This window comes from Diadema antillarum, unplaced genomic scaffold (assembly GCF_040938485.1).
Source record: "Diadema antillarum isolate AM-2024a unplaced genomic scaffold, OU_Dant_1.0 scf00000139, whole genome shotgun sequence".
NCBI classification, from domain to species: domain Eukaryota; kingdom Metazoa; phylum Echinodermata; class Echinoidea; order Diadematoida; family Diadematidae; genus Diadema; species Diadema antillarum.
This window is the reverse complement of record NW_027271028.1, coordinates 2763087-2777500: the sequence shown is the minus strand read 5'-3', so window position 1 is coordinate 2777500 and position 14414 is coordinate 2763087. Positions and strand designations below refer to the sequence as shown.

Below are 14414 nucleotides of genomic sequence, written 5' to 3'. Positions count from 1 at the left end.
CTACCAATCCCATTATCTGTCTATAGGTTTTGATTCTTGCTGCTCTAGTGCAATGAAAAACAGAAAAAAATCTTGTACCGAGGCCATGTGTATGGTACGAAAAGCAACAATTTTAATGATATAATTAACAAAAATATTCGGGAGAATAAGAAATATGAATAGTGCCCTGGTGTGTTGAGATCTTTCATAGTAAAGTTTGAGTCTGCTTTGATATGTGTGCTGTGTTTTGGGGAACATTGATCTTGGTCTTATGTCTGCATTGGTTGTCCTAAAGAGGACACTGTGTCATACAGTCACACTGAGTCGTTTCTTTCACAGGCATTGGTTTAGACACAGGAAAACCGTGACATCATGAAAGCCTTAACAGTCTGTATTGTTTTTTAATTCACTATGAGACGTACACATGGCAATACATGTACTACGCGTTTCAGCCTCATCCAGTGTATTATTTTTCTGTATGCATTATCGACAATATTCATGAAAGCTTTTTTTTTTGTCAAATCTATTGATGCACTGTCTCTTGTATGTTATGCAGCTATGAAAAATCACACGTCAATATGATTTCATCCTAGGTTGATGTCGTCATATTTGAAGTGTTCATTGGGGGAGAAAATGACTACTCAAATGTTTTTCGGTAAGTTCGATAGCAATTTGGCATGAGTGGAACCTCTGTAGTCATATTTTCAATTTTGAATTATCCCGTCCATTGGCAAGAACTAAACTATTAACACAGGCAGGAAAAAATCTACTGTCATATTCATGATAACGCTAATGCATGGATAAGTCATTGCATGTATGCTATCTTGTATTAATTCCAAAACTTTCATATGAATCTATAAGATTCCATACTCTAAACTATAGTATCTGAAAAAAGACTTACGATCGGGAAACCTAGAAATCAACAACAAAAATAAATTTGAACTTTGAACTTTAAATATCATCCTTTTCTCGCTTATGGCAAACATGGCTTCAAGGATGATTTCAAGACGCTATAGGGATGATAGATATAGGCATGTAAGGAATATGGCACTCTTATGGCTTTCATTATACCGGCTGATGACATTTTGGTGATTTGCTGAGAAAAGTTCACTATTCTTTTTTACTTCAATTTCAAAAATTCAATTCTTGACCTAACTGACCTTAGGGTGGGATTTCACGGAGCACGCGAACGATTTGCGAAGGATGCGAATTTCAAAATCCAGCATTCGGAGACGTTTTTCTCCGAATGTGTTCCGACAATGAAGCCGAAAACTATTCTTGCGCAATTTGTGCGAAGTTCCCACGACGTATGTGCGAATGTCGTGTGTATCATTGCTAAAGTACAGCGTGTTACGTACACGAAGAACACGCGACGGAAATGCGAACAACGAAAAATTTTCGATAATCATGGGATAAAATGTACCCAAGGAGAGGTGGAAGCTGTCTTGAGTTGATTTTTTTTCTTTCCTCTATTTCTCCTTTCTTTTTCTCTCATTTTTCTATCGTGTGCTTGCCTACATTTTCTTTTTCCTAGGACCTATCTCCACTAGTAAAGCATTTGATTTTTTTTTGCAGTTCCTCCAACACATAATCTCTATAGTTCAAATGAAATTTTGCATACTTTAGATTAACGTTAAGTGTATTCTGCGATTTTTTTTTGTATATCAAACATTTATTTCTCTTTGCTAGTCTTTAATTTCTTTTGTTACTCTAGTTGTTAATAATTGTTTGATGTTAAGATGTATGCTACGATTTTTATTTGTAGAAAACGTATAGGTCATACATCCCCCAAACGTGCGCTAAACGTTCGCGAGAATGTCTCAAAAGGTACGCGAACAGTTTGCAGTTGCGTCGTAAAATGATCGGAAAAACTTCGCAGATTTCGCGTAACATACGCGAGACATTCTCCAAAGTTTCGGAGTCTGTTTGGGGTTTCACGAACATTTTGCGAACATCGCGCGTGTCTTGCGAAGGTCTTGCGCATATGACGAGGCTTTAAAGACACTTTCGAGAACAATTCACGAGCAAATCACGACCAAGTGTGCGGAAAAGGTTCGCAAAAAATTTCAAACTTTTTTGAAATTCACGCCGAAGTAAAAACGACATTCGCGAACATTTGACGACGCTTCCGAACCCTCACGTTCGTGTGGCGATCTTTTGCGGACTAAAATACGAATGCTGGATTTTGCCATTTAGTAGAGGCTACTATGTACTCCCGTGAGATTTTTGTGCCAAAATTGATTTTTTTGGCTAACTTTGTCAATTTTGGGGTACTGAATCCAAAAAACTTTGGTTCCATTTTTTCCAACCACGTCTTCAGCCGCCATTTTGAATTTCAAAATGGCCGCCATAGCAAACTGTATTTTGACCCATATTTCATAAAGTGAGCATTGTTGAAGCTTCAAATTTGGTGCAAACTGCATGGGTGTGATGTCAGACACGCTGATATATCTTTTTCTGATATTGTGGATTGTTTTGATACAATTTGTAGGCTGCCATCTTGAATTTCAAAATGGCCGCCATGGGAAACTGTAATTTGACCCATATCTCATAGAGTGAGCACTGTACAATAGAAGCTTCAAATTTGGTTCAAAATGCCTCGTTGTGATGTCAGACACTCAGATATATCTTTCTCTAATATTGTGGATTGTTTTGTACAGTTTGTAGGCTGCCATCTTGAATTTCAAAATGGCCGCCGTAGCGTTTCTACCCATATCTTAGGTTACAATTATTGTAGAAGCATCAAATTTTCAAGACTGCGCATGCTTGTGGTTCCCAACGTTCCAGTACAGCTATTTCCTAATTGTGGATCATTAGACAGGTAACCATGTTGAAATTCAAGATGGCTGCTATATAGAAAACATATCCGTTGTAAGCGCCTTAGATGAATATGCCAAAATAGTTCTAGTTAGACCGAATTCATTTCCAGGTCAAGCAGAATGAGAGCCATCTCTCAAAATGGTCGCCATAAATTCAAAATGTAAGGACGAGGTTCCAATGACGTGATCAAGCTATGCTGAGGGGCAAAAACTGAGCAGGGGGGGGGGGGGGGGATACCCCTGTCCCATACATGTGGGCAAGCAAGCATGTAAGCGTTACATCCCATATAGCCAGGCGGGTATATGCGGTTACCAAATTGCGCGCTAAAGCGGTTTGTTTTTGCCTCTCAGGGAACACATCACTTTGCATCGTGGAACCTCGTTAATGATTACATTTAATCCCAGTCAGTAAAATATTTGTACAAAAGCAACCATTGATACAATTGAAGGTGATCTTCAAAAACTTGATGCTGCCTCGAGAGATTGAAGACAAACAAGGAAAAGTCTCGCAATGGCAAGAAATGTCACGGTCACCCTACCAGGCATCCCATTCACAAGCTTGTTTGTTGGCCACAAACTGAAACAAGATTTGCCAGACACTAGATATATCTCTAGAATAATGCAGAATTAATAAGGAATGAGTAGCCTCTTTCCTGATTGCCCTTGAGTGGGTCATCTTCAATTATTAAGACTTCCAAGATGCTTACTGCTGTTCAGCCTATGATTCTAAAACAACAAAGGAGCAATAATAGCTCAGTTCTGTGGCACTTTGCGTGCATCAGAATTCCTCCGCAATTTAGAAGACCATCACATGAGGTAATCTCAAAAATTAATTGTCACTGCCTTGAAGCTGATGAATGTGGTGTTTGGCATTCAGCTATAGGAAACATGCAAGGGGGATATTCTAGAAAGAGATGAAAAGGGCAGTTTTCATCTTCTGTACTAAGAATTTGTATCTAAGAGAATGAAAATATATTCATTTCTCGGATAGTATGAAAAGGCCAGACATTCAGCTGGTGCAATCAAAATACACCATGTAAGATCGGATCCAAAGTCATTAAGCATAAGAGGATCACCAACTTCTCAAAACATTTCTACTGGTTCTACAGTCTAATAGACCTGTCATTATCCAGTCATTGCTGGACGATACAATTATCGGAAGGTATAAGTTCTAAGTAATTCAACAATCACTCTTCATCTTATAATTTCATGGCCTTCTCCTCATTCTCACTCAAAAAGGTTCATTTTTCATACCCATGCCTTAGAAATCCACAAAACTGAGCCAAATAATCAGCCTGAAAGTTGAAATACTTAGCAGTCATTTCTATCTGACACAGAGACCACATCACGGAAAGAAAAGAAACAAAGGGTTCATCAAAGATGCCATGGGAGCTGTCACCCGTCACTCACAACGAGGAAACAGATAGCCTCATTCCATTGTATGTATTAGATGCTACTTCAAGAGCAACGGAAAAATCAGAGATATTCATGATTATTACGTATACACTGACATTTCAATTCTCCTGATGGATCTTCAAGTTTGCTTTACTTACTGCATTGCATGATGTCTGCTCCATCACTGGAAAAATGTTAAAATGATAAAAGTACAATTGACATTATTTAGAGATTATGTTCTGCAGTTCGTTGTGAAAAAAACAACAACTATAAAGGTCTGCTTTTTCATGCCTTTCATGGTGCTGGCTGAAGTTGAAAATTTGAGGATGTCACAAAGAGCAGATGGACCAAGAAGTATCTGAACCTGCATGGAATCATGCAGAATGTGAAATGACACAGTCCATGCCTTCCAGAAGTTTGGCGTGGATGACTTCAACCAGGACAATCTCCCGCTTTGCCCTAGTAGAGTCTTGATACAACACATCGAGAGAGCAAACCTCGTCAACTCTCACAACCTAATTTGTGCCTCTACTACAGGGAAATATGATATATTACATTGTAGCTATTTCCAGAGGGTATCCATAAACTGTTAAATTAAATACTTGGAGCTTCCTACACAAACGGTGGCCACAGAATTCATTATCATGCTCATAGCAAGAAATGCAAAAGTCATTGTTTCTGGAAGAATTTTATAGAACCAATCCTCCCCGTGTACAGCTTTAAAGTGCTGTGACTTCAAAAACTCATGCAGGGAATGGGCCTAGAAGACATTATATCTATTAAAGTGACTATCTCACAAATTTTTAGAATATAGGGCTAATATTGTAAACTCTACAAGCAAATCGTCTAAATGGGGCATTTAGTCACTCAGACACAGTTATTAAGAGGTTCTTTTGAAATTCATTTGTTTTGACGTCAGAATCACATGATTTCCCATTCACAATTTTTACTCAAATGCAATGCTTTTAAAGGAATGTTTCCCATGGCAGTCGTTTTGCATTTCAACATGGCAGTGTACCTACGGGACAGGAAGCAGTCCTGCCTATGCAATTCACTGAAGTGATTGACTTACACATGAGTGTTCCAGCATGCTTGGGTTTGCAGTTTAATAATCTTACAGCACCAAATATGGTCGAAATCCATCTTGAATTTCAAGAGCGGCGGCCAAAGCGAATAATTCATTATTACAGAAAGTATAGGATCTATGTGTTTGTTTTTAAAAGAATGTAAACTGTACGCCACCATAGACATTCATTGCTTGTAACCAGATATATTTGCTGAAAAGCAGCCATTTTGAATGTTAAGATGGTCGCCTCGAAAGTGATCTGCAATTTCAGGGAGGGGAAAAGTGCATCTGAATGTTCAACATTATAAGCCTGGTTTATGCCCGAAATGTGAATTTTCTTTATTGCTTACAACAGCCCCTAGCAACATGAGATATTGGTCAAAATATACGCTTTGGTATGGCGGCCATTTTGAATTTCAAGATGGCCGCCTTCAATATCAAAATGAACCATCGTTTCAGAAAAAGATGTTTCAGAATGTCTAATAGCATACGCATGCTCTTTGCCCCGAATTACAACCTTACTCAATGTATACGATATGAGATACAGGCCCAATTACGTTTGTTATGGTGGCCATTTTGAATTTCAAGATGGCCGCCAATAAAATGATCCATCATTAAAAAAAAATGTATATGTTAGTATGCCTGACATCACAAGCATGCTCTTTACCCCGAATTTATACTTTCCATAATGCTTACAACCTTAGATATGGGTAAAATATATTTAGCTATGGCGGCCATTTTGAATTTCAAGATGGCTGCCTAAAAATTGTATTAATACTATCTACAGTATCAGAAAATGGTGTACCAGAATGTCTGACATCATAAACATGCTTTTTTTCATCAAATTTGAGCCTTCTATGACGCTCACATTATGAGAATTGGGTCAAAATACCGTTTACTATGGCGGCCATTTTGAAATTCAAAATGGCGGCTGAAGACGTGGTCGGAAAAAATGGAACCAAAGTTTTTTGGATTCAGCACCCCCAAATTGACCAAGTTAGCCAAAAAAAAAAAAAAAAAAATCAATTTTGGCACGAAAATCTCACGGGACCCAATATTTCGACATAGCAGACTGTACTAATTCGCGTCCTTCGCAAATCGTTCGCGTGCTCCGTGAAATCCCACCCTTACTCCGCACTTCACTACCTAGGGCCCCAGCTGTTGTTGGCCTCACGACTCTCGGCATTGACCACACCGAATATCTTGGAACCACATTGGAGAGCATCGCCTGGCACAAATCGGGCATCGCTAAGGTAAGAATTATTTGTCGCTGACATTGGACAATGAAAATATACATGTTATCACACATCATGTCTGCTTAAATTAACTGACTCACCTCTTTTAGCAATTAATACAAAAAATACATCAATTACGACAAACAAAAAATGGCACACAGAGCGGTCTGCTTTTCCGTTTTGCGTGCAGTTTTTCGTCTGCAAATGTGCGTAATATTATTGGCAGTGACATTATAAGAGGTTTAATTAATTGATACAACTTTTTCGTAAATAATGCGTTGTGCCTAAAGAGTACATGTACTTATGTGTGAATCGATCGCGGAGTAGCTGTTATCCATAGTACGTTTTTATTTAGACACCATGTTATGTTTTTATTGACTTCTGTTAGTCATTCCGAAGGTTGTCGTTAATCCAAAATTAGATAATTATAAGGTTCGTTATTCCGAAGATCAAATGAGTTAATCCACGATAAAACAAGGTTCTTTATACTGAAGATGCATTAATCTGAAAATGAAATAAGGTTCGTAATGTACAAAGGCAGGTTCATACAAAAATGATTTTGCAATTTTCTTCGGAACCTTCGGAATGATGAAACGGTTTTCGTTTATGGATTCAACATATAACGCCCCGTATGTTTGAATTAAGGAATCCTCTTTCATTGTGGAATTGACGAACCTCTAGGTATTGTGTATTTTGGAATAACGAATCTTATTCATTTTCGGATTAACAAACCTCCAAAAATACTAATATCAGCCGTTAGGTTATTAGCTATGTTTTGTCATCGTACCTGCTACTCGCAGTGGGTTTTAAGCGGTATTCTATCTTTTCAATAAAGAAGACTTAAATTCATTTTTTTTTTGTAACATGCCACATCTTCCGCAGATATATATATATATATATATATATAATATTTAGACCCCACTTTATCCTTTTTTCCCTACTCAGACACAACTTCCTACGTATGTTCTCTTGGAATTGCATATTACATCTTCACACGGTCTTACAACTTTTATGTATACAGTACATCCAATACAGTTGTGTAGAAATAAAGTACATGTGTATTGATTTTCTTTTCTCGTGATCATGCAAGGTTTTATGTAAGAGATGAAAACATCTACAAATACGTTTAGACATGTTGGTTTCCCATAATTAACCTGATTTCAAATGGCGTGACGGATATTCTTGGATAGCTGTTTAATCTGCGTCATTTTTACAATAAAGTTAATATTTTGGTCGATGTTTTGTTCCTATTTAACCAATAAAACGAAAAATGACTTTTTCTAATGATGTGCTGCGGTTAACTTGCAGAAAGACCGCCCTTTGCTCACCCTCAACCAGCCGAAAGGACCTCTGAAGGTGATTGCACTGCGCACGATGGAAATTGAAGTAAGCTTGTCTACTTGGTATAGCCAATGGTAGCAACCCCTACACACTCTTGTACACACACACACACACACACACACACTCACACTCACTCTCACTCTCACACGCACGAATCAAACATATTTATGAGCTGCAGGTAAAAGAGAATGTACCGGTATGTTCCTGTCAGATCATTATTTTTAAAGCGTTAATGAGTAACTGGGGTGTTCCATAAAGCTGCTCGTAAAGTTACGGACGACTTACGAGCGACTGATGATCAATTCTTGTGCTGAATTATGGACATTTTGATAAGTAAAGCACATCAGAACTGATCATCAGTGACTCGTATTAGTTATTCGTAACTTTACGAATAGCTTTATGAAACAGGGCCCTGGTCGCACTTGATTGGCCATGTATCGATGTTGCTGAAGTGTAATAATTCACTGTTTTATTTATTTCGTTTCTATTGGTTTAGATATAAACAAGATTGTTTAGTAATCATGAATGAACGTCAATACAGCATACTTTCGCTTTCAAGTGGGTTCCACTGCACGTATGCATGACAGGTATAGGCCAAATTTAAACAAACATTTGTATTCATCTTGACAGGCGATCCCTTACATTTGCCCTCCTCTCTCTGCCTACGAGACCGATGGCAGAGCAATCGAACTTGGTCTTCATGGTGACTTTCAGCACAACAACGCCGCCTTGGCTGTTCAGATGGCGAAGCGCTGGATTGAGGAGAAACATTCTGGTCGCTATGACTTCAACGGTTAGTTTCATATCCCTTTGATATTGTTTCTTGCATTAGTTGCAAATCCGTCAAACGAAATATGAATAAATGTTTTCCTTTAGGTACCATACTATTGATCACAATTTGTAATGTTCAGTATTGCTTTGTGAGACTTGGCATTAGACATATATAATTTGCTTTGAACTTAATCGATAAACTTATTTATTAATTAATGTATTCATTTATTCACATATGCGTATACAAGTATATACTTGTACTTTTCAATCCCTCCAATCAAATGAGAAATATCCCTTCGGGCAGATGTGTCTGTGATAACGATCAAACCGCAAGGACAAAATCAATAGCAATGACTTTTACCTATCCCACATAGACATATTCATAAATACCATAGTTGTATCGTACGGGGGAGTAAACATTAATCACATGGCCAGAGATCATGTCTGTCTTGTTTTGGGAGCACAAACTCAAGAGCTGCAATTAGCATCGCGTTGTACATGCAGTGTGTGAAAGGTAAATATTTCTCCGTCTGTTCTCTTTCTGTTTGTTATGAAGACCTTCCGGGGATATCGACTGCGGAAGAAGGTATTCCTGTCGCGAAACCATTTGTGCTGCCCGATCCATTTATACAAGGTAGGACCACGACATCAGCGGTGATATTGTTCTTTTACTTTTTGCCCAATTTTATTATCATAATCTAACTTCTGCAAAGTATTTCCTTTTTTTTAAAGAATGCAACATATAAACAAAACTACAATAACACCGATTTTTTTTTAAACATTAAATAACATTTTCAACATTTACAAAATCTGGTGTTCAAACAAGTTCAATATATCACTCAGATGTAAAATGTAGTGAATTGTTGCATTTTTTTTAACTTTAATGACATATTCAACGTCACAGGGCCCGTCAAAACAAACATACGCAAAGATGTTTGACAAAATGACAGCATTTTCCTGACAAAACGAATAGGAAACTATTTTCATGGATTTACTCCCTTGGGGGGAGGGGATGGAAAGGTGCAAAGGTGCAGGGGAGAGAGGGGACTCACGAATGGCTTGCCTTGATTTCACTTAACTGTAAAAAAAATGCGTGTTAACTTACAGGGACCATAAGTCAACATATAGCCAATGTCTATCACTATACTATGTAAATTAACTATACAAATCTTTTGTACTTAAATCTATACTACATTGCATTTGAAAATATTTTGTTAATTTTACATATTATGTTTATATCCATTTGAGGTCAATGTGTATATTTCGTTATTAACTTTAATACATAATGTCACACGCAATCAGCGCTTTCTAGGTTAATGCCGAGTTCTTCGTGAACGCTTTGCTACATGATATCCGTAACTACATGTATTAAAGGTAACAGGAAGAAAGACTTTACGAAGATAGGAAGAGGTCTAGAGGATAGAAAGAAACTGCCAATCATTCTATTTGCAAGAAGAGAGCAGTAATATATCTATAATGCTCAATGTATTTCATTAACTGCATCAAAATTTTGATGCATCACGTGTCTCCTTCAGACGTTAACAAACAATTTGTTAATTGGATATTAACAGTGAAATGCACCTACTGATCTCTCCTCCTTATCTTTTACGTATATAGAGAACCGATATTTGAAATAAAATCCTCATGATCATGGACAAGTAACATCGCATATGTGATCACGCGCTTAAAACTCAAAAGAAGTGACCCTTTCATACATTTTCAAGCGGTGACGTGCATATTTAATACTGCAAAAAGTTTGGTGTTTATTCCCTCAGGGTTGAAGGACTGCTCGTTACCGGGCCGCCACCAAGTTGTGCGTTGGAACCACGTCACCTTCTACTGCGACACCGCGAGCAATGAGATGAGCGTGACTTCGTGCAAGGAATGGTTTCATTTAGCTGCGGAAGAAGAAAGGGAGAGGCTGGGTGTACCAGTGACCCGCGTGCTCATGTTCAGCATGAAAGCCAAGGACAAGACCCAAGGCGTCCTGACAAAACTCGCAGTAAGACGAAAAGAAGAAACAAATTAGCAAACGGGTCTGAGATTGGGAGTTGTCGTAGAGATAATGTCAAGGAAATTAGGCAGACATGATATGGAAATTAAAAAGATTCATTCATTCTTATTAAAGGGATCGTATAGTTTTGGTTGAGACCTAACTTCAGGTTTCTCACATTCTTTTCGGTGAGATATAATGAGAAGCCTCTTATGAAATATGAAAGAGCACGTAATTTAAAAAAAATCAATATTTATTCGATGAAAATTGGTTTTGAGATGACTGAGATATCCATAACAGAGCGATCCTAATCAAAGTTGGGCCATACCTTTTATTAAGATTGCTTTGTTGTACTTTGTTTTTGGCTGTCTCAGCCATTCCAAAACTGATTTTTATGAAATAAGCTTTGAATTCCTCTTAGAATGGTATGCTCTCTACTATTTCATAAATGGTTTCTTTGTATATTAAAAAAAAATTTAAAAAAACCCCAATCCTCATCTCCACCAATACTATACCATCCCTTTCAAATAATTTGCTATTGTCAAAGGTTATTCCAACCTCTTATAATCAGATTTAAAACAAGCGTGATGTAAAGTATTTAACTAGATGAAAAAACACATGTACATATGCGTGCATGTTTATGTATGTCTAATTATAATACAATAATATATATCTGTAGTAAAAACAATGATATAATGAAAACAATAAAAACGATTATTTGGTCCTTAACACAGAGTGTAGGATTGTGCCCATGGGATGCACTCAATAAAAGGAAAGAATTTACATAATGTAATCACACAGAGTTTAGTGTTTCCTGAAACTGTTAAAAACATTTCAAGGCAGATTTCAATTGATATTGTTCATTGAGGTCAGTTAATTTTCTTGGATTCTTCTATTGGTAGAACATTCGAAAAGGTAAAGAGACACTCGATGTAGATATTCAATTTTCAAGGCATATTAGGACATTTCCTTTTCTTTAGCTCATCTGGACATAATACACTATGTGTAATGCGCTCTATAAGCAATATTAATGATCGTTATGATGAATTGTCGTGATTGGTTTGGGTAAAAGTTAATGCTCCATATCTTTTCCTTGGGAAAAAAGTCTCTTAGCAGATACCTCGAAAGTAATGGGTGTTCTTGTGAGCTTTTTATTTCAATTTTTCTGTTAAAGAACCAAAAATGTGACCGACTGAGATGCAACCCAATAGACCCCCCCCCCCCCCCCCCCCCCTCTTCGCGCCGGCCCTAAACTGGGTGTTATGTTATTGTAAATTTTTGTGTGTTTTACAGGATTATGACTTCGATGCCACCATATTCTGTCCGAGTTGGATGATAGCTGGGACGCTGCCTGAAGCTCATCGTAAGTTGTTGAAAAAAACCTGCTTGAAACTCTACTGACGTAACTCATTCTTAGAATGAATCTTCATCAACCACATCAATTTTACAACAAACCAAATCCCACATTGTATGAAATTGCATGTGCTTCCTTCTCATTTCTTTAAAAACCCAACTGCTACACGTTTGGCTACTAAGCGTGATTCAAGATATATAACACATATAAAGAAAAGTGGTAATCAGGATTCCATGAAGTGTTAAACTCTTCTCACGTACCTTGCATGCGTAATATACTTATACCGATATGACGAAAGTGAGAAGTAGGACTTGGAAGTTAGGACTGGTATTTTATCAGGCGACAGCAAGAACTCACTCTTGTTACGTACTCCTGTATTCCACAAACAACGTATGAGAGCAGTACGGGCACTCCCGCAATCTGAATCAACGCATTTTCTGGGAGAACATTATTTTGTTAAGTCGTCATGGGGTGATGATACGTGGTTGGAGAACTTCAGGTTTGCTACTAGTAGTAGTTTTCACGTACTAGTTTCATCAGGGAGAGGGAGGTGAGAGACCACGAGCCGATCGAGGATCGGCCGTTTAGACCTGTGCACAGCTGTCCATACTGTGTGTACTAGTACTCTGGCCAGTGACCGACGTACTCTCTACACGTTCGATCCAAAGAGGGATCGGGAGCGCGCGTAAACTCCCGGTGGCATCCGATACCGAAAGTCACGTGATGAAAAATCGCGATATTTCTGCAGCTGGGGTTTACACTCGCTAACTTCGCCTCAAACTTCAGATTCTAACCTATATCGCCAAATACTTCGATTTATAGTTTCATTCAACGACTTTTTAGGAAAACTGCCGTCACACACCATTTCTGGTTGTTTTCTGTATAAACTTCCGTCACCTATAAACTCCTTACAAAACACACACACAAAAAAACAACTAAACTTATTGACAACTTATTTGAATATACGTTTGAATGAAGGTTTAACAGCGTGAAGGTACATGTATACAGGAAAAAAATGGGAGGTAGAACTCAACTCTGTTTATAACACCAAGGTTTCAAGAAATAATGTTACTAATATCACATTTTTAGGAGAGTTTATTATCAATGTTCATAGCTATCCGTAGAAATTGAATATGGGAAAAATTGTCTATGAAAATCTCGCCCAAACAACGTTTGTTGGTTAAGAAGGTATAGTATTACAAAACAGCCTACTATGTTTGTTTGTCTGGACTATATTGGATTATATTGGAGTATTGGATGATGCTTTGTTAGTCCTTATGAAGGATGAAGTAATGAAAAATCACATAATGTCCCGCAAAAATGAGATCGGGTTTGCTTCTTTTTCTAGCTGCCTTCTACAACGCCAAAACGAAGTTTACTTTTGAGGGAGAAATGAAAAACACTGAAAAACTGAAGACCTACTACGAGGAAGCCTTGGATAAACTGGGAAAGACAAAGCGCCCTAAAGTGAAGGCGACCTCTTCGATACCGTCTGCCCTCCGATGGGCCGTGGGCACCGTCGACGACCTTCGGGATCTGCCCCCATTGCAGGCGTGCGAATCCGATGACGAAGGACGACTCGACGTCGCAAGCCACGTGCAGGTGATGGTGACCGGAAATTTCTACATCGTTGGTGAAATCGTGAACCATGGATCCCGCTTTTGAACTGAGTGATAGATGAACCAGTTTTAAGAATCTTGCTGTAGCATGAGAAAACACAGAATTGATTGGGCTTCCTATAAGCGAATCGTTTTTAGCATGATCCTCTTAGTAGAAATGCTACCACAGCGGCACTATAGTGCGTACTAAGGTAATGCAAGTTAATATTGTGAAATCCTTGAAGACAATTCGGTATGGATTAACGTGATATGGGGTAATATAGTTCACGTGCTCTTGCATTGCTAAATTTAGACATGGATTTGAGAGCATCTACTTCTCACAAAGAAAGCAATATATTCGGTCGTACAAATAGTTAAAAGGATGCTTTCATTGTAAGACTGCCAACAGTGTCTGTAGTGATAGACCATCAATGATCAATTTCAGTATAGTTGTGATAATCATACACATGTTCTTTGCTGATTATCAGTAATTCTTACTAAGACCACTGAAGACAGAATAAATGGTAGGTGAGTTGTTAAGCCATATCCAAGAGGCATTTGACGGATTCTATCGTGAGAATTCAAAAAATCCATTCAAAAATCCAAAAATCCAAGAGAACGATGTGCAATTTGCGACTAGTGACTAAAGGCCCTGTAGTCAAACATGTTGAACGGCCAAGCATAAAACAACTGTGTTAGCTGGACCACAAGCTCAGAGCAATCCAAAGTCCATTGCCCTCAGTTAGAGACGTCGTGTGCGTTTAAGTTGTTTTGCATTCTATCAATTCTTCCTCTTTCATTGATTGGAGGAATGAATATTATGTTGTTGTTTTATAGGAAGAAAAAAGAGAGAGAAAACTGGG

The 14414-nt window shown here is 38.0% G+C and overlaps 1 protein-coding gene across 1 annotated transcript in view; it reads left to right on the top strand.

Moving 5' to 3' along the window:
* The window catches only part of LOC139721137 (folylpolyglutamate synthase, mitochondrial-like), an 18301-nt gene extending 4683 nt beyond the window's left edge, over positions 1–13618 (top strand). Inside the window, exons 4-10 of the mRNA XM_071632468.1 lie at positions 573–634; positions 6410–6512; positions 7803–7880; positions 8466–8628; positions 10382–10608; positions 11893–11962; positions 13302–13618. Of these exons, the coding sequence (XP_071488569.1) occupies positions 573–634; positions 6410–6512; positions 7803–7880; positions 8466–8628; positions 10382–10608; positions 11893–11962; positions 13302–13618 (1020 nt within the window). The remainder of the gene's footprint in view (positions 1–572; positions 635–6409; positions 6513–7802; positions 7881–8465; positions 8629–10381; positions 10609–11892; positions 11963–13301) is intronic.
* The last annotated feature ends 796 nt before the right edge of the window (positions 13619–14414 follow it).